Source organism: Peromyscus californicus, unplaced genomic scaffold (assembly GCF_007827085.1).
Source record: "Peromyscus californicus insignis strain IS unplaced genomic scaffold, ASM782708v3 Scaffold_2__1_contigs__length_46816999, whole genome shotgun sequence".
Classification (NCBI taxonomy): Eukaryota; Metazoa; Chordata; class Mammalia; order Rodentia; family Cricetidae; genus Peromyscus; species Peromyscus californicus.
The window spans coordinates 3303927-3327140 of record NW_026294540.1 but is presented as its reverse complement, the minus strand read 5'-3'; the positions used below and the strand labels follow the sequence as shown (position 1 = coordinate 3327140).

The window sequence follows — 23214 nt, the reverse complement described above, 5'->3', positions numbered from 1 at the left end:
ATCCTGACCCTTTTTAAACCTGAGTGGGACCCATTGTCCATTGCCCTCAAGGAACTTCCCAATAACACCATTCTCCCCAGAGTTAGTAAGAGAAACTAGAAAAACTACCAGGTTTTTCAAGTGCAGCCTAGTATGACTCAAGTTTCTATACTGCAGGACTTCTCAGGGCCTTTGGTGTCTGAGGTTCTGTTTATTTTTATTTTGCTGTGTGAGTGGTTTGTCTGCATATGTGTCTGTGAACCACATGCCTCCAGAGGAGGCCAGAAGAGGGTGACTGAGCCCTCGGGACTGGAGTTACAGATGATTGTGAGCTGCCATGTGGGTGCTGGGAATCAAACCCGAGTCCTCTGGAGGAGCAGCCAGTGCTCTTAACCACTGAGCCATCTCTCGGGCCCCTACTTTCTTAATAAATGTAAATAGATATTCTAAGCAGCATCTGCCAAAGGAGTTTATTCTTCTTTACCTAGCATCAACCAAAGCCCTTGCTATGTCCATTGTTGTTGTTGTTGTTGTTTTTTAAGTATTTATTTTTATTGTATGTGCATTGGTGTTTTCCCTGCATGTATGTCTGTGTGAGGGTGTTGGGTTCCCTGGAACTAGAGTTACAGACAGTTGTGAGCCACCATGTGGGTGCTGGGAATTGAACCTGGGTCCTCAGAATTGAACCTGGGTCCTCTGGGAAGAGCAGTCAGTGCCCTTAACCCCTGAGCCATCTCTTCAGCCCCCCCCCCCCCCCCCCCGCAACAGTTGCTTTTGAGCACAGTGACTTCCAGACTTGAGAATTCCATGAACTGGTAGAGTTTCCGAAGGAAAGAATTATGGAGGCCAACAAGGCAGTGTGGGCTTCATGTCACAACCAGTGGGGACCTATCAGAGGGGTGTCTGTGTCTGATAGGGGCTGTGCCTCCCAGCGCCTCTGAGGCGAGATCTGTGACGCACTGAGGGCGGTTGAGCACCCGAGGGAGTGGCCTCCGCTGCGTCCTCCCTGCCCACCTGCTCCTCACGTGGCCGTGGACTCTGCTCTACGCGGTCTCCACTGCCTGAGGCCATAGCCCCGCTAACCCTCTGTCTTGCGCTGTCCCCAGAGGCCCTGGCCTTCAGCTGCTTCACGGAGCTCATGAAGAGGATGAACCAAAACTTCCCCCATGGAGGTGCCATGGACACGCACTTTGCCAACATGAGGTCCCTGATCCAGGTAGGACCCGGAGGCTTCCTGCTCTGACTTTAGGGGAGACAGAGCATGCAGCCGAATAATTAAAGATTGAGCAGTGTGCAGGCTGAGGGTGTGGTGCAGGGGGTAGAGTGCTTGCACGCCCAAACTCCTAGCTAATAGTGTGATTCCTCATGACTTTTTCAGACATTCTTACTTTGATTTTATCCTCCTTCTGTGTTTATCTCCCACCCCCGTCCTTCCCGAATTGGAGGCCTCCATCTTCCCCACCCCCCTTCAGATCACGTGTACCCCCCTATTCCCCTCTCTGTCGCTCCCTGACCCCCACCCCCACCCCGACAGTGGTCCCCTTTTTACCTTCCCTGTTCTGCAATGACTCGAAGCTATGGACTCGCATCTGAAGATTTGGACCTAAGAGAGTCAGATGAGAGAGAGAACACACCACGTTTGTCTTTCTGAGTCTGGGTTACCTCACTCAATACGATCTTTTAAAGGTCCATCCACTTAACCTTCAAAACTCATGGTTCCCTTTTTCTTTAGAGCCGAATCCTATTCCCCTGTGTGGGTTAGCACTTTTTCATCCTCCGTTTGTCCGTTGAAGGACACTAGGTTGCTTCTATCTCCTGGCCATTGTGAATAGAGGAGCAGTGAACTCTGGAGTAGACGCTGAGGGCTTCACGTGTATGCCGAGGAGTGCTAGAGCTGGGTCATACAGTTAGATTTGTTTTTCTCTGTTTGAGAGCTCTCCACACTGATTCCCACAGTGGCTGCACCCGTTGGCATCTCAAACCCATCAACAGTGAGTGTGCCCCTCTCCACCCCGGCCAGCATTGGTTGTGGGTTGTTCTGTCAATCTTGGCCATTCTGACTGGGTTAAGGTGAAATCTCAAAGTTGTTTTGATTTGCATGGACCTAGCTGCCAATCAGAATCTACAAGTGGCAGGCCCAGCGGCCAGCTTCGGGGCCGAGCTCTGCAGGTGAATCCATGCAGGCTGGTACTCTTACGTGCCGTAGGGAGAGCTCAAGTCCAAGGTGGCTCTTGCTGCTGCTTTGGTGGGATTCAGAAAAGCCACCAAATATTTTGGATACAAAAGGTTGAAGAAACAAGATGACTTAGACTCTAGCTGGGCTATAGTCTGATCAATTGAGCCCACGAGGTACAAGGAGAGAGTTTGACACATTGTCCTCTGACCTACACACACACACACACACACACACACACACACACACACACACACACACACACGAGAGAGAGAGAGAGAGAGAGAGATATGTGGCTCAGCACAAGGAAAAGGACCAGAGTTCAGATCCCCAGCACCTTGTAAAAGCTGAGCATGGTGGTGTGCTTTGTCGGCCCGGTGCTGGGGAAGCGGAGGCAGCAGCTGTACAATTCTGCATTCCCAGCAGCCCTGCGTGAGGGTGCTGTTTACTCTGAATCCTTGCCGACACTTGTTACTGTCTGTCCCTTTGATCTTAGCCGTCCCAGTGTGTGAGCCTGTGGAGTTGTTCTAACTAGCTTCCCCAGATCGTGAGCCAGCCCCATGCTGGCCTCTGTCAATCCTCTGTGGAGAGGAGTCTGTGTGCGCTGTTCTGCTCACTGTTGACCCGACCTGAGAGCTGACTGGTGTGCAGAGTGGGCGTGCAGCACAGTGGATCTCTGCTGTGTCCTCTGGCCCAGCCCTTTCCCAGGGGGCTGACGGCCTGCTCTCCCTCCATCAGATCCTGGACTCGGAGCTCTTCGAGCTGATGCATCAGAACGGGGACTACACCCACTTCTACTTCTGCTACCGCTGGTTCCTGCTGGATTTCAAACGAGGTACAGACCGCCACCTGCGGGCTTGTCCCCGGAGTCCTTACAGTAGAATTTCTGGGGTGGTTATAATAGGGAAGTAGAGGCTGAAGAGGACACGGGAGTGAAAGGCATGCGGCAAAGGTGGCAGAAGAGAGAACATTTACTCAGATCTGTCCATCTTGGCACATGCCTTATCGCAAAATGGCTATGCAGTAGGAGCCATAAAATCCCTGTTTCGGGGGCTTGGGAGATATCTCAGTCAATAAAGCGCCTGAACAAGCATAAGGTCCTGAGTTCAGACCCCAGCACCCACATAAAAAGCCAGGCATGGAGGCTGGCAAGATGGTAAAGGCACCGAGATGGATGACCTGAGTTTGATCTTTGGAACCCATTTGGTTAAAAGAGAGAACGTACTCCTGCAAGTTGTCCTCTGACCTTGATACATGTGCTGTGCTGCGTGTCGTCTCCCAATTTAATAATTTAAAAATTTTAGAAAGCCAAGTGCAGCCATGCATGTGGCATGTCTGTGGTTCAGTGCTGGGGAGGCAGATGCAAGTTGGCCACAAGAGCTTGCTGGCCAGCCAGCCCAGCCAAATCGGTGAGCTCTGGGCTCCATGAGGCCATCCAGACCAGCCAAATCGGTGAGCTCTGGGCTCTGTGAGGTGGAAGTCAATAGAGGAGGACATTGACATCAACATCTCACCTCCACAGACATGCACATACAGTTGCACATGAACACACCCACACACACACTCATAATTGAGGAAACTTAAGAAGTCAAATATGGAGCTAGGAATAGGGGAGCCAGGGCCCAAGCTTGGTTCCGCCCCTCTCTGCAGGTGAGTCCCTCCCACCTGCCTTCCTGCTCAGCAGAGACCAAGAACTCTTCAGTTGAGGGGACTTCAAGCATATTTCACGATGGACATAGGAGGGATGTCACCTCTGAATGCATGCCATCATGCAAACCTGGGGTGGGGCTGGGAACACTTGACCTGTGTGGTGGCGTTAACCACCTGCCCCACGCTGTGCAGTACCACTGACCACGGCATCTCTGGTCCTTTACTGTGACCAGCAGGTCCCATGCAAAGTTGAGGTGTGGAGAGGCTGGAAAGGGACAGCACCAGCCTGCAGCCCCTGGCTGGTTAGTGAAGGGTTGGGACCCAATGCCAGCCTACTGGATTTGGTAGTCTTGCTCTTAAGGCAGAGGTTCTCGACATGTGGGTTGTGACCCCTGTGGGGTTGACTGACCCTTTTACAGGGCTTGCCTAAGACATCTGAAAACCTATTTCCAATGGTTTTAGAAACTGAAGAAGCAATCTCAATCTTGGCACTGATGTTGATTTTTTGCGCATACTGTTGCAAAATGTAGCCATGTAGCTTTACTGTTGTTACATTAAGACGGCTACCCATGCTACACCGTGCTTCAAGATAAAATTTCATCTATTTGTAGTTAGAAATAAATATTTCACGAAATATAATTACATAGTTTTGTGATTAATCACTATGCTTTAATTATGTTCAATTTGCATGTTCAATATACATCCTGTATATCGGGTATTTACATCACGACTTATAACAGTAGCAAAATTACAGTTACGAAGTAGCAACGAAAATAATGGATAGGTGTCACCCCGCCATGAGGGACTGTATTAGAGGGTTGCAGCATTAGGAAGGTGGAGAACCGCTGTCTTCAAGGCTCTTCCATTGCCTTGCTAGGCTGAGGTAGCAGCCAGCCTGCCTATGTACTCGGCCACTGAGAGCCACCCGTGAACACTGCTGGAGAGAGAGGAAAGACAGAAGTAGTGGGCAGATCAGAGACAGGTCCATGCCAATCAAACCCACACATGCTCAGATTCCTCACACAGGCACCTTAGACCAAGTCCATAAATGGGGAAACTCGGGCTTTGAGGGTCGGATGGCAGGGTCTGGGTGTCTTGCGTCCCAGCCTGAGGTCTGCCTGCTGCAGCAGGGTATAAGCACAGGGCTGGTCTGGGACTGTCACCTAGGGAAGTGGGACGTTTGCAGGGAGGACTGACCTTGCACCCTGTCCTGGACCAGATCCTATGCTCATGTGTGTCGTGTCCCGCAGAGCTGGTCTATGATGACGTTTTCTCCGTGTGGGAGACGATCTGGGCAGCTAAGCACGTGTCCTCTGCCCACTATGTGCTGTTCATCGCGCTGGCCCTGGTGGAGGTCTACCGAGACATCATCCTGGAGAACAACATGGACTTCACAGACATCATCAAGTTCTTCAACGGTACCAAGGGGCAGGACTGGGGGCGGGACTGGGAGGTGGGGCTCCCCAGGTACGGGACTCCAGATGCCAGCAGCTTGACAGGCCCCAATCATTCCCCTGCCTCCACCCTGCTGCCTCCACAGCTCACCAGGGCATGCACATAACACTTCAGTGCTGGGACCTGAACCTATGTTCTCCGCTTGCACAGCAAGTGCCCTTACCCACTGAGCCTCTCCCCAGTCCTCTGTGGCCCCTTAGTGCCATATCAAGGGACCCGCTGGGATCTCAACATGTTCCAGATGTTTTTTTCCATGCTGAGGTTTCAGGGACAGCGCCTGGCTCTGCCACTGGTTAGCTGTGCCCAGTGACAAGGTACTACCCTACCTTTGAATATCTACCTCATCCATGAACTATCAAGGTCTGCCCCACAGGAGATCATGGGTAGGGAAAGCGGGCAAAGGGATGCTCTTGGAGTGGCAAGGAATAGGTGCTTAGTGTTTGTTCCCAGAGGGCCACGAAGTGTGGCCTTGTCTAAATGGCGTCATGTTCTGGGCCTCAGTTCTTCAGGGGAAAAATGCTGCAAACACCTCTTCCCTCAAGGGAAGTCCCGAGAATTAATGACAAGATATGGAAAAGCCCTTCCTGGGTACCTATCCCCGTGAGGGGTCCAATAAGGAAGGCAATTGCTGGTGTTATTGCCACTTAAAGGGTAATTAAATGCTAAAAATGAGGGCTGATTTGCAGCTCCATCACAGAGCACGGGCAAATACTAGACTCTGGGCTTCATCCCTGGCATCTCACCCCAAAACGTAAAGACTAAAGGAGGTTCTAGAAGGAGAAGAAAACCACCCGCGACCCACCTCAGAGACATTGCTAGATCTCTTTCAAGTCAGCTTTTTCTTTCGGAGTAAGTTTGGATTTTAGTCATCTACTAAAATTTTAAATTTAGGACTTTTTTTATTTTATTTACTAGGAAAGTTACAGATATGGAACCAAGTGGTGTCATTTCTTAGTTTCCTTCATTTCTGTTGCTGATTTACATGTTTCTGGAATGTTCGACACCAAAACTAAGAAATTAACACTGGCAGACTTTGTGAGTTTCACCAGCACCAGAAACTGACCAGGAAGCCACAAGAGATTCAGTGCAGTTGTTAAACAAACAAAAGCAGTCCCTGGGCTGGGGATGTGACTCAGTTGACTGTTTGCAGTGTGCGAGAAGCCTAGCATCCACCACACCCAAACAAACCGGGTGTGGCAGTGCACACCTGCAATTCCCGGCCCTGGAAATAAAGGCCAGAAGATCAGAAGTATCATATTTTCATTATCTGTCACCAGACGCAGAAGGTTTTTGTTGTTTCTATTTTCTGGCTATTGTGAGGAGAGCAGCAAAGGACCGTGGCTAAGCATGTGTCTGCGGAACGTGATGGCCGGTCCTTTGGGCATATGCCAAGGAGGGATATAACTGAGTCAGAGAGCAGATTTATTTTCAGGCTTTTGAGAATTCTCTACACTGGTTTCCAGAGTGGCTGGGCCAGTCTGCATTCCCACCAACAGTGAATGAGCCCCCCTCCCCCACATCCTCTCCAGCATTTGTGGTCTGCTGTTCCATTGATCTTTGCTGTTCTGACTGGGGCAAAATGAAATCTAAGCTGTTTTGATTTGCGTTTTCCTAATTGCTAGGGATGATGAACTTTGTCTTAGATACTTCTTAGGCTTTTTTGTTGTTGTTGTTTTGTTTTGTTTTTTTCGAGACAGGGTTTCTCTGTGTAGCTTTGCGCCTTTCCTGGAACTCACTTGGTAGCCCAGGCTGGCCTCGAACTCACAGAGATCCGCCTGGCTCTGCCTCCCGAGTGCTGGGATTAAAGGCGTGCGCCACCGCCTGGCAAGCCATTTTTATTTCTCCTCTCAAGAACTCTCTCTGTGCAGGTCTCGGCCCCGTTTTTTAATTAATCAGATGAATTAGTGACGAAGACTCCCTTCCACTCTGCAGGCTGCTTCTTCACTCAAGTGGTGTTTTCTTGGCTGTGCAGAAGCTTTTCAGTTTCATGAGGTCCCACTTGCCAATCGTTGGCCTTAATTCTTAAGCAAATGGAGTCCTGTTCAGGAAGTCCTTTCCTACACCTATATTCTGCCTACGTTTTCTTCTAGCAGTTTTGCTATTTCAAACTTCGCACTGAGGTCTGTCTTAGTTCAGGTTTCTTTGGCTGTGATGAAACACCATGACCAAAGCAATTTGGGGAGGAAGGGGTTTGTTTGGCTTACACTTCCATATCACTGTTCATCACTGAAGGAAGTCAGGACAGGAACTCAAGCAGGGCAGGAACCTGGAGGCGGGAGCTGATGCAGAGGCCATGGAGGGGTGCTGCTCACTGGCTTGCTCCCCACGGCTTGCTCAGCATGCTTTCTCATAGAACCCAGGACCTGGCATCACCCACAATGGGCTGGGCCCGCCCCCATTGTGGTGGTTTGAAAGAAAATGGCCCCCAAAGGGAGTGGCACTATTAGGAGGTGTGGCTTTGTTGGAGTGGGTGTGGCCTTGTTGGGGGAAGTGTGTGGGGGTAGGGATGGGCTTTGAGGTCTCCTATGCTCAAGCTACTTCCAGTGTCACAATCCACTTCCAGTTGCCTTCTGATCAAGATGCAGCCAGCACCATGTCTGCCTTCACGCCACCACGCTCCCTACCATGATAATGGACTGAACCTCTGAACTGTAAGCTGCCACCCCAATTAAGTGTTTTCCTTCATAAGAATTGCCATGGCCATGGTGTGTCTTCACAGCAATAGAAACCCTAAGACACCCGTCCATCACTAATTAAGAAAATGCCCTACAGGCTTGCCTACAGCCTGATCTTATGGAGGCACTTTCTCAGACGAGGAAGACTGTAGCTTGTATCAAGTTGACATGAAAGTATCCAGCACAAGGTCTTTGGTCCATTTGAAGTTAGTTTTGTGCAGGGTGGTTGATACGGGTCTAATTTCATTCTTCTGCATATGGACACCCAGTTCTCCCAGGGATGTGGATTGAAGACACTCTTTTCTCCGATGTATGCTTTCGAGTCTTTGTCAATTATTACATGGCTGGAATTATTTGCAGTCATGCCTGGGTCTTCTGTTTTGTTCCATTAGTTTCATGTCTTTTTTTAAAAAACAGGATCAAGCTGTTTTTATTACTGTGGCTCTGTAATATATTCTAAAACCTGAATGTTAATCACCCCCCCCCCAGCATTGTTTGTTCTGATCTGGGTCACTTTAGCTATCCAGGGATTTTGTGGTTCCTTGTGGGTTTTAGAATGTTTCTTTCCATTTTTGTGAAGAACGAGATGGGGGTTTGGATTGGGGTTGCACCAAATCTGTAAACTGCTCTTGATCAAGGTGTCCTTTTCACAGTGTCGATTCTACTAATCCAAGAGCATGGGGGAGGGGGTCTTTCTGTTTTCTGGGGTCTTTCTCAGTCTTTCTTCAGAAGTTTAAAGAGTTTTGTTGTAGAGGTCCTTCACCTGTTTGGTTAGGTTTATTCCTGGATATTTGACTTTCTTGGAGGCTGTTGTCAGGGGGAGTGTGTCCATGATCTCTTTCAGTGTATTTGCTGTTGTTGTGTAGGAAGGCTACTGATGCTGCAAGTTCATTAGGTATCCTGCCACATTGCTGGAAGTGTTGATCATCTCGCGAAGTTTTGTGGTAGGATGTTTAGCATCTCTTATATACAGTACCGCGTCATCTGCACATAGGAATAGTTTGACTTCTTTTTTTGTTTGTTTGTTTTTTGAGACAGGGTTTCTCTGTGTAGCCCTGGCTGTCCTGGATCTCACTCTGTAGACCAGGCTGGCCTCAAACTCACAGAGATCCACCTGCCTCTGCGTTCTGAGTTCTGGGATTCCAGGCATGCTTAGTTTGGCCTCTTTAGTTTGTGTCCATTTACTTTCCTTCTTTCCTTCTCTGGACTCTTGCCCCAGCTAGTGCTTAAAGTACACATCAAAAAAGAGTGGGGAAGCCAGGCGATGGATGGTAGTGGCACACCTTTAATCCCAGCACTCGGGAGGCAGAGGCAGGTGGATCTCTGTGAGTTTGAGGCCAGGCTGGTCTGCAGAGTGAGTTCTAGAACAGCCAGGGCTACACGGAGAAACCCTGTCTCGAAAAATCAAGAAAAGAAAAAGGGAGAAGGAGGAGGAGGAGGAGGAGGAGGAGGAGGAGAGAAGAAGAAGAAGAAGAAGAAGAAGAAGAAGAAGAAGAAGAAGAAGAAGAAGAAGAAGAAGAAGAAGAAGAAGAAGAAGGGAGTAGGAACAGTGGACAGTGCTCTCCTTCCTGATTTCAATGGGGTGGCTTTGAGTTTTTCTCCACTTAGGAAGATGTTGGCTGTGGGTCTCTCCTGTATAGCCTTTATTATGGAGAGACGTGTCCCCTGAGTCCTATTCTCTCTAGGGCTTTTATCATGAAGACATTTTGGGTTCTGTGAAAGGCTGTTTCTGAGGACCAGAATGTCTGCTGCGAGATTGTGTCTTCTGTATGCGATAGGGGAGCTGCACCCCTGAAATCTAAAAGGATTGGTCACCTACACAAGACCAGAGGAGTGACAGCACCTGTTGACAAGCCAGCAAGGACCGGTGAAAACTCACAAGGCCGCCACCTCTAGATGAAGAGCTACGGGCAATCAACGGTGGCTAGGAGAGAATCCACCTTCCCCAGGGATGAGCCCCCCTGTTAGGTTACCCAGTCTCAAATGATCAGCCCTAAACATATATGCATATAAATGGACTCAGCAGGAAGCACTTATATGCACACACATAGGCACACACATATGTAACAATAATAATTATTCTTGGCCAGGAGTTTGAAAGGAATTGGGGGGGCATAGGAGGAATTGTGGGGGGAGAGCAAGAGGTAGAAATTATGTAAATATAGTACTCATGTATGAAATCCTCAAAAAACTCAATTAAATTTGAAAAGAGAACCTCAACTGATCAGAAGTTCAAGGTCCTCGTCAGCTGCACAGTGGATTCAAGGCCAGCCTGGGTCACGTAGGACTGTCCTAACCCTCCACTTACCGATCCGTTCTTTCCCATGGCTGTTTATTTTCTGTTGTTACCATCACAGACCCCAGTTGTATCTACTTTTTCAAAAATTACCGCACGTGATTCTTTTCCAGGGCTGCAGTATGCACCCCGCATGACGATCCTGTAATTTACTAAGCATCCTTTCTTGTTGCACATCTTTCTTGTTTCAGTTTGAAAGTGTGATCAAGAACCCAAAACATTCCACACCTCAGCCCAATCCTCCTGCCTCAACACCCCGAAGTTCCCAAACTTCCTCAGTCCGGGGCACCCGTAACTTTTCTGCAATATGCACCCCATGCAAGCCAAAGTTCCCAGTGGTAAGGAGTGAGGTCCAAACCGTGTGACACCTTTGTCCTGTGCTCAACACTCAGAAACTATTTGCCACACACCACCTGAAGGAAACCCCATTTCCCATCGTCCCTCACTTCGTGAAATCACTGGTTGTAGAATAGACACACCTGTCAGGCCATGCACGGCTTTGCACACCTCATGATGAGGTTACACACCACCACCCCCTCATTTCCTGCTCCCTTGAGACTTTCACATGGTCCTTGCTTTTTCATCCCAGCAATGCGTGTGGAGCTGACAGCTGCCGAGGTCCCTCCAAATGCTCCACAGCCCGCAGTATCCCCGAGTTGACTAGGAACCCTAGGGGTACCTCAGCAGCTGCTTTAGGAACTGTGGTCTTAGCTAGCTTTCTCTTTTTGAAATGGTTTCTCTGTGATAAAGTCAAGCTTCCAATTATCCCGCTGTGTGCAAAGCTTTGATGATCTCAGCATTTTGTGTGGCTCTTGATGTTTCTTCCCCTCTCTTTTCCACCGTTCATGGCTTTCTTCATCCCCACAGCATCTTGAAGAATCTGCCACAGGCTTTATACTACCTTTTATTTTTTGAGACAAAGTCTTGCTCTGTATCCCAGGCTGGCCTCCAACTCCCAATCCTCCTGCCTCAGCTGCCCCAGTGCTGGGATTACAGGTGTGCCCTGCTGTGCCTGGCCTGACACGGACTTTGTGAAGTATTCACAGACATTCTACCTTTGGGGAAGGGTGGAAGACACAGCCTTCTCCTAGCACACACTCTGATCCAGCATCACTTCTTTATGTTTCCATGGTAATGTTGTGCAGCGGCTTCTTGTTGTGACCCTCTTTTTTTTTTGTTTTGTTTTTTGGTTTTTCGAGACAGGGTTTCTCTGTGTAGCTTTGCGCCTTTACTGGAACTCACTTGGTAGCCCAGGCTGGCCTCCAACTCACGGAGATCCGCCTGGCTCTGCCTCCCGAGTGCTGGGATTAAAGGCGTGCGCTACCACCGCCCGGCGCGACCCTCATTTTTTACAGCAGAGGAAGCTAAGGTCTGGAGGTGCATGCCTCTTCTCAGAGTCACTCTGTGGGGTGGGAACACCCTAGAGTTCACACCAGGCGCCGCAGGAATCTCCCGGGGCTGACCCACAAGGCCGCTCACGAGTGCTGTCTTCTCTTGCAGAAATGGCTGAGCGGCACAATGCGAAGCAGATCCTGCAGCTGGCGCGGGACCTGGTGCACAAAGTGCAGATTCTGATCGAGAACAAGTGAGGGGCCGCAGCAGCCAGGCATCCCTGCTGTCGTCCACCCCCTTCCCCCCTGCAGCCCAGCACGAGGTCCTGCGTCTGTGGACCAGTGCGGACTTCTGTCCAGAGAGCCAGACTCTTGACCTTGGCCGCTGGGTGGTGGGGTAGAGAAGAGCCCAGCTCAGCCTTACAGTTTTCCTGTTTGACCAAAGATTGCCCAAGACTGGGATTTCCCCCTCTTGGGAGTTGGGGTTGTGAGTAAGTAGAGGTGGCCTCTGGGCCTGTTGTCCCTCTTCCGTCCCCTGTTCCTTCCTCATCTGTACAGGAGGCCTCCGGGGCTTCCTCTGCACCTGGCAAGGAAGGGCCTCTGAGGGTGTTCCAGAATGTTCCTGCCAGGCTGGCTTGGAGCAGGGTCTCCCTTAGGCGTTACTCACATTTGAAGTCCCTGATGTCTTTGAGCATCATCCCTGACTTCGAACCACCGGATGTCACCCATACCATCTCCCAAAGTGACCCAAATGTCCCTGCACAGCAGAGGTGTGCCCCACCAGAGAACCACTGGCTTGGGGGAGGGGCTACCAGCTATCCCCATCCGTTCTCTTCATGCTGAGGTCTGTTCCATGGCCCTGTCAGAAGCCCACAGCTTCCTACAGCCCTGCTGGAGTCAGATCTCACTCTCTGCGTTTTCTGACTTTTCTCTGCCTGCTGCCAGGAGACTCTTTTTTAGGAAGGCATCCTGTGAGTGCCCTGGGGATCCAAGCAGTGTTTGTAGGCGGGAGGTAGGAACTCCTGAGAGCCCGACCCTTACTCCCCTCCCCTAAGGGAGACCTCACAGCCATCACCTGTGGGCCTGGGCTCAGAAGCCTGCAGATGTGTGTGTTTGTGGAAGCCCTGCTCAGGGACACTAGGTCTTCTCTAAGCACTTTGTCCTCTCGGGACAGAGGAGGGATGAGCCAGGGGTTGGCCCGTGGTGGGATTGGTCTGTGTTCCATGATGGTGAGCTGGGACCAGGGGTGGGTCTGAGAATGGTTCCTCTACACCTTCACACCAAGACCCGCTGATCCGCACACTGACCCCGAATGAGCTTTTGGACCCGCCCACTGTCCCTCAGTAGAGCGGTCTGGGTGGGGTGCAGCAGAAATCAAGAGTCCCACCGGAATCTCATCCCCAGGACCTACATACAGCCTCTGGGGCAATCAAGGAATAGCAAGCAGGAGTTCATAGAGAGGAGACATGAGTGGTTTGAAACATCTCCAGGGGATGCCTTGAGCCCCACTCTGCAGGCTTGTGATGTCCTCTCTCGTTAGCCCTCCTGAGTCAAAACCTTTGCCCTCCACCCAGCGGGTAGGGTGGACAGAGAGAGCCCTGAATGGATCTCCATGGACAGCCCCACTTGTGCCCAGGGCAGCAGGAAGGGAGGCCACCCGGTGACCACAGTCGCCTCCCAACCAGACCCCCAGCTTCCCACCATGGGAGGAGAAAGGGGCGTCCGATAAACGTTGATTTTGCCACAGGGCCGCTGGCACAAAGGGGGGTATTTTAGCACAGCCGGGTCCCGACCCCCTGACCCTTATTTATTTTTGTAACTGGCCAGTGTGGAGTATAGCACAAGATCTCCCTCCGACCCCTGTCGTGCCTCCCGAGCGCGTGTGCTTGTGGTTCTGAGTGCCTCGTATTTATTCCACTTACCAGCTGATGTCTGTGTGTCGTGTTTTCTCCTGTCCTGGATGCTGGGCCTTGGGGGAGTGTCCCCCCTGCCCAGGGAGTTCTCTTCTTAGTGTTGCCCAAGTGTCTTGTAAGTGTTTACTGAAGAGGTGGCTCTATTCAGAGCAAATATAGCCGAGTGGAAAACCTAAGTGTGGGTCTAGTTATTTTGCTGTTTCTTTGGTTTGTTTTTGTTTTTGTTTTGACAAGGTCTCACTGTGTAGCCCTAGCTGGCCTAGAACTTACTATCTAGAGCAAACTGACCTTGAACACAAGAGATTCCTTTGCCTTTGCTTCCCAGGTGCTGGGATTAACGGTGTGTGCCACCACGTCCAGCATTTGTGGGGTGTGTGTGTGGGGGGGGGGTGGACAGGGTTTCATGTAGCCCAGGCTAGTCTTGGCCTTCCTTTCCAGCAGAGGCTGGCTGAGGCTGGGTTTGAACTTCCGATTCCCCCTAAGTGCTGTGATTATAGGCAGGCACTCTCTCATCTGGGAGGCCCTCACCTTCTCATGTCAGCATGGTGGGACCAGTCACCTTCCCTCCCCCTCCGCCTCCTCTCCCAGGGGAGGCCCCAGTAAAAGGAGGGATGGCCAAAGCAGGGCAGCGGGAGGGGGTGCTGTCCATTTCTGACCTTGGCAGACACTCTTTTCTCCAGTCCGATGACCAAGGAGGTTCTCCCCGACCCCGAACCTACGTCGTCATGCCTCATGTCCAAGTCCCTCACTGGGCGTGATTCTGCTCACCTCCCGAGGCACAGTGTCCTTACACCAACTCACTTTTAAAACCACAGAGAGGAAGCCAGAACTTTTGGCACAGGCAGCAGAAAACTGTGAGAATGATTATTGGAAATACTCTCTCTCAGCAGAGGCTTTGAGCCCAGAGCCCTCTGCCCCTTCCTTCGTAAAGCAAAGCCACAGGACTGGCTCCCACAGTTACCCTCAAGGACACGCCCCCCCCCCCCACGCAGTGATCTAAATACCTCCCTCTCAGCCCTATCTCTTTAAGGGTCCATCACCTCCTCCTCACACTAAGCTGGCAGCACTTAAGATTCAAACTAGGACATTGAGGAAGAGAGTCCAGTGTGGGAGGCTTAGTGGGCAAAATGCTTAATAACCGAAGGACCTGAGTTTGGTCTCCAGGACCCACATAAAAAAGCTAGGTGTGGCTCTACACATCTGGAATGCCAGTGCCGGAGAAATGGGAGATGGAGGAATCCAGTGGCTCCCTGGCCAACCAGTCCTGCCATTGAGATTCACTGTCTCAAAACAGGTGGATGGTGTGTAAACGGACTACGCGACCACTCCATGGTATGGGATCAGTCGGAGGCATCAGGAAGGGTCCAGAGCAGAGGAAGAAGTAGCCTGAACATAGCCAACCGACTGGACATGGCTGGGGCTGTCTGCAAGAGACGGGGACATAGCAGGGGATAGAGGACAGAGAAAATACAGTGAGATTAGCAGGAACATAGTGGGTAGTTAGAATAGCTATGCTACAAGAAGGGTGAGTTGCTAGGGGAGGGGAGGGCCAGGAGACGGTTGTCGGAGCTTTGAGATATATAACAAGTGCTTGTGAGTGTGGACTGAGGGAGCCTGGAGGCTGGCACAGACCTTGATTATGCTGATAGGCGCCATGGTTAGTAATACACTAACTGGAGAGCCATACGTCCTTTTTGTCAGAGGTAAGAGAAATGACTTATTTTGGTAAAGCTGAACCAGCTTCACAGGTCCCTGAGGAATTCTGGCTTTGATCTAAACACCAGGAAGCCTCCTGCAGCCCCGGGTGAGCTCATCTCTGGATATTTGGACTGCCCTTTGGAGTTCAGGGACTTGGAGTTTCCTTCGGACCTGACAGATGGTACCCAAGGAACAGCACTCCAGGCTGACCTCTGGCCTCACACGTTTGTGCTCCACACTAGAACACACACACACACACACACACACACACACACACACACACACACACAGAGAGAGAGAGAGAGAGAGAGAGAGAGAGAGAGAGAGAGAGAGAGAGAGAGAGATGTGAGAAGCACTGAAGATACACCACAGCCCAATGAGGATCGTGTTCCAAGCTGTGAAGGAGGAATGGAAATAGGGGTGACTTTCTCACAATGTCAACTGAACTGGGATCGTCTGTCCGTCTACCCTCTGGAGACTTCGGATCCCAGCTCTACGGCTGTGGAACAGGATGACCCTCCAAGCCATCCGCCCCCATCTTTGTCAGGCCAGCTGTGTCCATCTGCAAAGATCATCCCAGCAGGGCTTGTGGACGGCTGACCTGAAAACTAAGGCTCACAGCATATCCCCAGTGAAGAAAAGAGAGCAAAGAGTGCTGGTGCTCGGTCCCTCTCTCCTTTTTATACACTCCAGGATCCCAACCCAGGGAGTGGTGCCAACCAGTGTGGGCAGCTGGTCCCTCCTCATTTCCTGCAGACAAGGCAGTCCCCCACAGGCCTGTCCAGATGTCTGTCTTCCAGGTGATTCTAGAGCCTGTCAAGTGGATGACAGATTAGTGGTCTCAGGGGGTTTAGTTGTTGATTGGTTTTGCTCTTTGAGGGGGGGCATCACCCAGCTCCCAAATAAATATACACATGGAGGTTTAGTCTTAACTATAAATGTCTGGTCTTAGCTTGGCTTATTTCTTGCCAGCTTTTCTTAACTTTAAATTAATCCCATCTAGCTTTTGCCTTTGGGCTTTTACCTTTCTTTATTTCTGTATACCTTTTGTTATTTCTTCCTCTGTGGCTTGCTGTACAGCTGGGTGGCTGGCCTCTGATGTCCTCCTCCTTCTCTGGCTACTTCTTTTTTTTTCCCCCAGATTTCTCCTTCTATGTATTCTCTCTGCCTGCCAGCCCCACTTATCCTTTCTCCTGCCTTGCTATTGGCTGTTCAGCTCTTTATTAGACCATCAGGTGTTTTAGACAGGCACAGTAACACAGCTTCACAGAGCTAAACAAATGCAACATAAACAAAATAACACATCTTAAAATAATATTCTACAACAGGTTTATTCTAGTCCACGATTCCCATCATGGCAGGGGAGGTATGGCGGCCAGAGTGAGAGGCAGCTGGTCACTCTGCACGCACAGTCAGGAAGTGGAGGGAGATGAATGCTGGTGCTCAATTCACCTTCTCACTTTTGTGCAGTTCGGGAGCCCAGCCCCCGGGATGGTGCTGCACGTTCAAGTGCATCTTCCCAGCCCAGTCAACCTCATTATGAAAGTCTCTCCCTGGCATGCCCGAGGTTGCTTCCTGAGGTGATTCCTGGTCCTGTCAACTGGACAATCAACATAAAACATCACAGACAAGAAGTCTAGAGACAGGGCTGGAGAGATAGCTCAGAGGTTAGGAGCACTGGCTGTTCTTCCAGAGGTCCCGAGTTCAATTCCCAGCAACCACATGGTGGCTCACAACCATCTGTAATGAGATCTGGCGCCCTCTTCTGGCCTGCAGGGACACATGCAGGCAGAACACTGTATACATAATAAATAAATAAATCATTTTTTAAAAAAAGTCTAGAGACAGACAGGCAGGCAGACATCAGAAACAAATGGAAGGCCTCTGAGCCCCCAGAAACAGTAGGGTTTCCTCATCAGTGTTCTACTTATGTGGAAGGTGGGATGGGTTCTGAGCCGCACCCAGCAGGAGTCAGCACCTTGCACACAACAGATTCACTAAACAGCTCCTGGGAAATAAAGATGCTCAAGCTCCGCAAGAGAGGAGGGATTATAAGGGACGAGAGAAAACAAGAATTCGCCCACGAAGAGGTGATTTACCTGTGGCAAATCAAAGTCCTTCATAACAACTCCACTAAGTAGGCCAACCTCCAATTTACCAAAGAATAAATGAGTCCAGAAAGGGAAAGCGATTTGCCTGAGGTCACACAGCATAGAAGCAGAGGAGGTGGGATTTGAACCTGAGTATGGAGCAATTTCATACAACTATAGAGTAGATTGTTCTTGTTTGTCTTTTGCTTTTCCTGAGTGATGCTCCTTTGCTTATTCTGACATGAGAGTGATTCCCCGAGTGTCACTAGAGGAGGGGTTGGTTGTCCTCTGGATCGCAGTCGTTTGAGGCCATCTGATGACAACAAGCAGGCTGGTCAGGACCGCGTTAAAGATGGCAGTGGCGTAGCCCCAGCTCAGCTGGCATGTTCCGCTGTAGTATGTGCAGGAGCCTTCACAGACTTCTTTGGCTAACGGGGAAGCCAGAGTGGCTGGAAAAACCAGCAGACCTACAAGGGTGGAGGCCGCTGGGGGCAGCAGAAAAGGAAAGTCAGTGTTTGGGCAAAGGCTTCTGGGATGACCTATCATTCCAGGACTCAACCACCACCCTGCCACCCCCTACCACCACTACATATCCATCCATCTGTCCACCAATCCATCCAACTATCAATTCATCCATCCTTCCATGCACCTACCCACCCACTCACCCACCCACCCATCCGCTCATCCATCCATCCACCCATCCATCCACCCACCCACCCACCCATCCACCCATCCATCCATCCCCCCACCCACCCACACATTCATCCACCCACTCATCCATCCATCCATCAAATCCATCCAACTATCAATTCATCCATCCTTCCAACCGCCTACCCACCCATCTACCCATCTATTCATCTACCCATCTTCCTGCTCACCTACCCATCTCTCTGTGCATGCACCCACCCATCCATCCATCGACCCATCTCTCCATCCACCCACTCTAGAGACTGAGGCACACATACATGCCCAAGGTCCTAGGTTCCCTCCCTAGCACCATGCCCATAGGAAATTGTGTTTCAGAGTTTCCGTGTTGTGCTTTGTGAATGTTTAAGTGAAAATCGACCCCCAGGAAAGAGCTCTGTCAGAGAGTGATACTTTGTTTCTGCTCAGTTTGTCACCCCCACTCCCTATCGCCACCCCCCACCCCCAGTGCATCAGGGTAGATCCTGGGGTGTCAAATTGCAGATTCCTGGGGAGCTTCCATACTATGTATCTAGGTGTATTCTTCCCACAGACTCGAAAGATCAAGAATCCGTTACAAAATACAGGCAAAAGAAACTCCCGTGGGGACAGTAAGGCTAGAAATAAAATGAACAGACAGACAGCTGGAGGTGGGGGGAGGTCCTCCCACTGAGAAGGAGAAAGCAGCTCCCTGCTCGGAAGTAAGGTCCAAGCAGATTCCTGCAGAGGGGAGGAGACTGTGGCATGAGTGTGGGATTACAGCACCAGAGAGGAGCCGGCAGCTGGAAAGGTGAGGCCAGGACGGGGAGGGCTGAGGCAGGAGAGAGAGACTTGGGTTTCCCTCTGCCTGCCATGGGAAGCCCTTGGAAGGTGGATAAGCCAGTCGGCTGGTTGGGTCTGGTTTCCCTCAGCTGGGCCTGTCTGTGAGGCAGGAGGGCAGGAGGAGATCACGTACGCCAGTGCAGGAGAGGAAGCCTGAGCTGGAGCCTGTGGGGCCTTGTTATTCTGGCTTGGGTGGGAGGGGTAGTGTGTGAATTAGATGAGAGCCACCGTGGGGCTCAGGCCACCAGAGGCTCCCAGTGAACTAGAGAAGAGCGACCCCTTCTCCACTGAAGCAGAAGGGAAGCGAGGACTAGACCCCAGCACCTTCTCAGCTCTTGATTGGGCATCCTTGGGCGGTGCACAGCCTATCCAGCCGTGCAGTGGTAGCTCTGGTAAACAAGGTACAGAATGGATGGACCACAGAGAGACATAGGAGTAGACACTAGGTCAGCTAAGGCCAGGTGTGGGTGGCTTCAACATCGTGTGTCCTCCTGTCCCCAAGTCCTGAATGGCTGAAGGACAGGGGTAGTTCACAATCTCGGGGTTCGCCTCCAAGATCTCAGCACTGTGTGCGGGAGTCTACCTGCTGCTGCCTGCACCATGGGTGTTGGACCAGGGCCCCTCCCGGGATACAACCTTCTCGGGGCCAGTGCCCAGGCCAGAAGGAGAAGAGCGCTAATGGCCAGCAGGACCCAGCCTCCCAGGAGCATTGCAGCCGAGACCTTCGGGAGAGAGGAGAGGGAGGTGGGATGGGGCACATGGCAATCACTCTGCCTGTTGCCCAGTGAGTCCCTGAAATGATCCCAACAGCTATGTGTTATTATAACCCCATTTTCCCTATAAATAAACAGAGATTGTAAGCCCTTTGCCTTAAGACACACAGCTAGTCAAATAAACAGAAGCAGAATCCGGGTCAGTGAACCACTACCTCCTGCCCTTAGTAAGCACTTGCCAGGATCGCCAGGAGGAGGCCCTAATCTGCAATGTCAGCTTTGTGATCCGTTTTTGAAGGCTGTATAATATTCCTCCTAGGTGCTGGATTAAGTACCTGCTCATCACCCTCCCCACTGTTGATCGCTATGACATGTGTAACCATAATGACCTGAACACCTCATCTTTCATTTGTTAAACTCCACAGTGCTTAGAGTGGAGTCATGTCGGGGTGTGCAGGTTGTATATTGCAGAGCTGCCACAGATTTGCTTGTGGATGGCAGCGATTTCCTAGCAGGTGTCAGTATGGTGTCTTGAAGAAGGTGATTTTTTTCCTGGCTTGCACAAGGGTTCTCGAGGGCTAAGAGCTGCCTCTAGACAGAGTCACACCCTACCCGATGCCTGCAGAGCCCAGAGCTCAGAGGTGTAGCCCAGAACCCTATGCAAAGTTCTTTGGGTGTTTCTGACAGTTTCTGGGCTTAAGAGCCTGTGGGCTCATACACTGGGACAGCCGGTGGTAAGCTAAGGACCCTTGGAGCCTACTCCTCGGGAGCCAGCAGCCCTGGGAGAGCTGTATCTCACCTTCCAGGCCAAGCCAGGCATGTCCTTCGGGGACCCAAAGGTCACACAGCTCTGGTTCCAGCGGTCACCCTGTGGCCAGGAGCAGTACGTAAAGACACCATAGGAGAAGGAAGGGCTCTGGAACCAGGCAGGGGAGACCAGGCTGAGGCCAGACATGCCTGTGAGGGAGAGTCCTAGGGCAGCCCACACGCCGACCTCCATCAGGAACGTGGCTGGTCTAGGGGTCAAGACAAGGCGAGAGGTGAAGAGGGCACAATGAGGTGACCCGGCCGGGGACACACCAGTCCCCATTCATTTGCACACACACACACACACACACACACACACACACACACACACACACACACACACATTCATGCCTTTTTCTGTCTCCTGCGACGGTTAATGGTTAATCTCGACTGTCAGTTTGACAAGATCTTCAACCAGCAAGCCTCCGTGAGAGGTCATCTAGATTAGGAAGGCCCATCCTGAACGTGGATGACGTGAAGCTGGGGGCCTAGGCTGAATAAAAAGGAGAGAGTGAAGCTGGGCAGTGGTGGTGCACACACACCTTCAACCCTGGCACTTGGGAGGCAGAAGCAGGTAGATCTCTGAGTTGGAGGCCAGCTGGATCTATAGAGCAAGTTCGAGGACAACCACGCTACACAGAGAAAACCTGTCTCAAAAAACAAACAGAAAGAGAGAGAGAGAGAGAGAGAGAGAGAGAGAGAGAGAGAGGAGGAAAGAAAGAAAGAAAGAAAGAAAGAAAGAAAGAAAGAAAGAAAGAAAGAAAGAAAGAAAGAAAGAAAGAAAGAAAAGAAAAAGAAAGAAAGGAAAAAGAGAAAGTGATCTAAGTAGCATCCTTCGCGCTGTCTACTTCCTACTGCAGATGTCGCGGCTGCCCCTCCCTCCTGCCCCTCCTGCCCCTCCTGCCCCTCCTGCCCCTCCCTCCTGCCCCTCCTGCCTCCTCTTCCACTGTGGACACTGCACCCTCAGACTGTGAACCAGAATAAACCTGTTCTTCAAGTTGCCTCTAGTCAGGTAGTTGACCACAACAAGAAAATTCATGTCTTCCTTGTCCAAAAGGACAGCCAGCAGCGTGGCATCCCTGAAGCCCCACACCCCCCCCCCCTCCCCAGGCTGGGTTTCTGTCCCACCCACCAGCTAACTCCTCTCCGTGGAGGGCCTGGGACTTGTCCATTGTCAGGGTAGACTAGGATCTGGTGGGGGTTTGGGCAGCTGGTGCAGCTGACATTTTTGGGAGTCTGTGGACTCCGTCTGCTCCTGTCCCCTGGGATGTCATTGTTCCCGGGTTCATTCTTATTGCCACCAAGAGCCGTCTCCTCACACCTGCCTAGTTCCATGCTAGGAACCATGGGGGAATAACATAGATGTTCAGTCTCCTGCAGGATTGCTGTGAGCATTTGGGAATGTGGACCCATGATCCCTGGAATCCTGATAGACTTTGGTATTGTCTCAGTTCACTTTCTGTTGTTATAACACAATATTGTAGACTGCATCATTTATTTTAAAAAAATCATTTGATTAATGATGTTGGGAAGACCAAGAGTACTGTGTGGCATCTACTCAGAGTCTGACAAAATGTCCAGTCTATCTCCCTTCTCCTCCCCTTCCCCTCTCCTCCTCCTCCTCCTTCTTGTTCATTGTTTTATGGTGTACATGCATGCCCATATATGTATGTGTGGGCATGCATGCACATGTAGTCACATGTATACAGAGGCCAGAGGTGTGATTCCTCAGGAGTATTCACTGTTTTTGTTTTAGATTGATTTATTTATTATGTACACAGAAGAGGGCACCAGATCTCATTACAGATGGTTGTGAGCCACCATGTGGTTGCTGGGAATTGAACTCAGGACCTCTGGAAGAGCAGTCGGTGCTCTTAACCTCTGGGCCATCTCTCCAGCCCCACTGTTTTCGTTTTTTGAGGCAGGGTCTCTCCCTGGGACCTGGAGCTTGCTCATTAGGCTGGCAGACCATCGAGCCCCAGGGTCCACCGACTCCAGGGTCCACCCATCCCAGGGTCCACCCACTCCAGGGTCCACCCACTTCTCCCTAGTGCTGGGATTGCAAGCATGCACTCACTACACCCGGCTTTTGTCTGCTTTTTGAGAAAGGGTCTGGTTGTCCTGGACTCCATATGCAAATGGGGCTGTCCTCAACTCAGTGATGGGGCTGCCTCTGCCTCTCCTGGGATCGAAGGCACGTGCCCACACTCAGCAACACCTGGGTGTTTTACATGGTTATTTTATTTATTTTTTGGAGCGGTGGCTTGCACACAAGCACTTACTGCCTGAGCAGCTCCCCCCTCTTCCTCCTCTTACGGAGCCACTAACTAACCATCCTGGGGCCCCACCCTCCTGACCTCACTAGCCCATTTTGACCTCCCCATGGCCTCACCCCCAGACACCATCGACACAGGAATTCGAAGTTTTCAGCAGGGGCTGCTTTGAGGGGTACCCCCCAATCAAGACCTGTTTTCTAAAGAAAAGTAAAATTAAATTAAAAACAACAACAACAACAATAAAAAAGCAAGGGGGCTTAAAGTAGAGCCGTGGGGCTGGAGAGATGGCTCAGAGGTTAAGAGCCCTGGCAGCTCTTCCCGAGGTCCTTGAGTTCAATTCCCAGCAACCACATGGCGGCTCACAACTGCTGTGGGATGGTCGGTATGTCAAATGTGTTGCTGATTGGTCAATAAATAAATCACTGATTGGCCCGTGGCCAGGCAGGAAGTATAGGCGGGACTAACAGAGAAGAGAATTGAGAGAACAGGAAGCTGGGTGAGAGAGACACTGCCAGCCGCCACGATGACAAGCCGCATGTGAAGATGCCGGTAAGCCACGAGCCACGTGGCAAGGTATAGATTAATGGAAATGGATTAATTTAAGCTGTAAGAACAGTTAGCAAGAAGCCTGCCAGGGCCATACAGTTTGTAA

The 23214-nt window shown here is 50.9% G+C and overlaps 2 protein-coding genes across 3 annotated transcripts in view; one reads left to right on the top strand and one right to left on the bottom strand.

Moving 5' to 3' along the window:
• Positions 1-13648, top strand: part of Sgsm1 (small G protein signaling modulator 1) — a 71776-nt gene extending 58128 nt beyond the window's left edge. For both annotated transcript variants that reach the window (XM_052755013.1, XM_052755012.1), the window contains 4 exons: positions 1086-1195; positions 2891-2987; positions 5053-5220; positions 11729-13648. In XM_052755013.1, the coding sequence (XP_052610973.1) occupies positions 1086-1195; positions 2891-2987; positions 5053-5220; positions 11729-11817 (464 nt within the window). In that variant the 3' untranslated portion in view covers positions 11818-13648. The remainder of the gene's footprint in view (positions 1-1085; positions 1196-2890; positions 2988-5052; positions 5221-11728) is intronic.
• Positions 13649-13763: 115 nt separating this feature from the next.
• On the bottom strand, positions 13764-20941 carry Lhfpl7 (LHFPL tetraspan subfamily member 7). Its single transcript, XM_052755014.1, has 3 exons — positions 20279-20941; positions 19350-19488; positions 13764-17745 (listed from the first exon to the last, which is right to left on the bottom strand). The coding sequence occupies exons 1-3, from the start codon at positions 20567-20569 to the stop codon at positions 17492-17494; spliced, it is 684 nt and encodes a 227-aa protein (XP_052610974.1). The 5' UTR covers positions 20570-20941; the 3' UTR covers positions 13764-17491.
• Positions 20942-23214: the final 2273 nt, after the last annotated feature.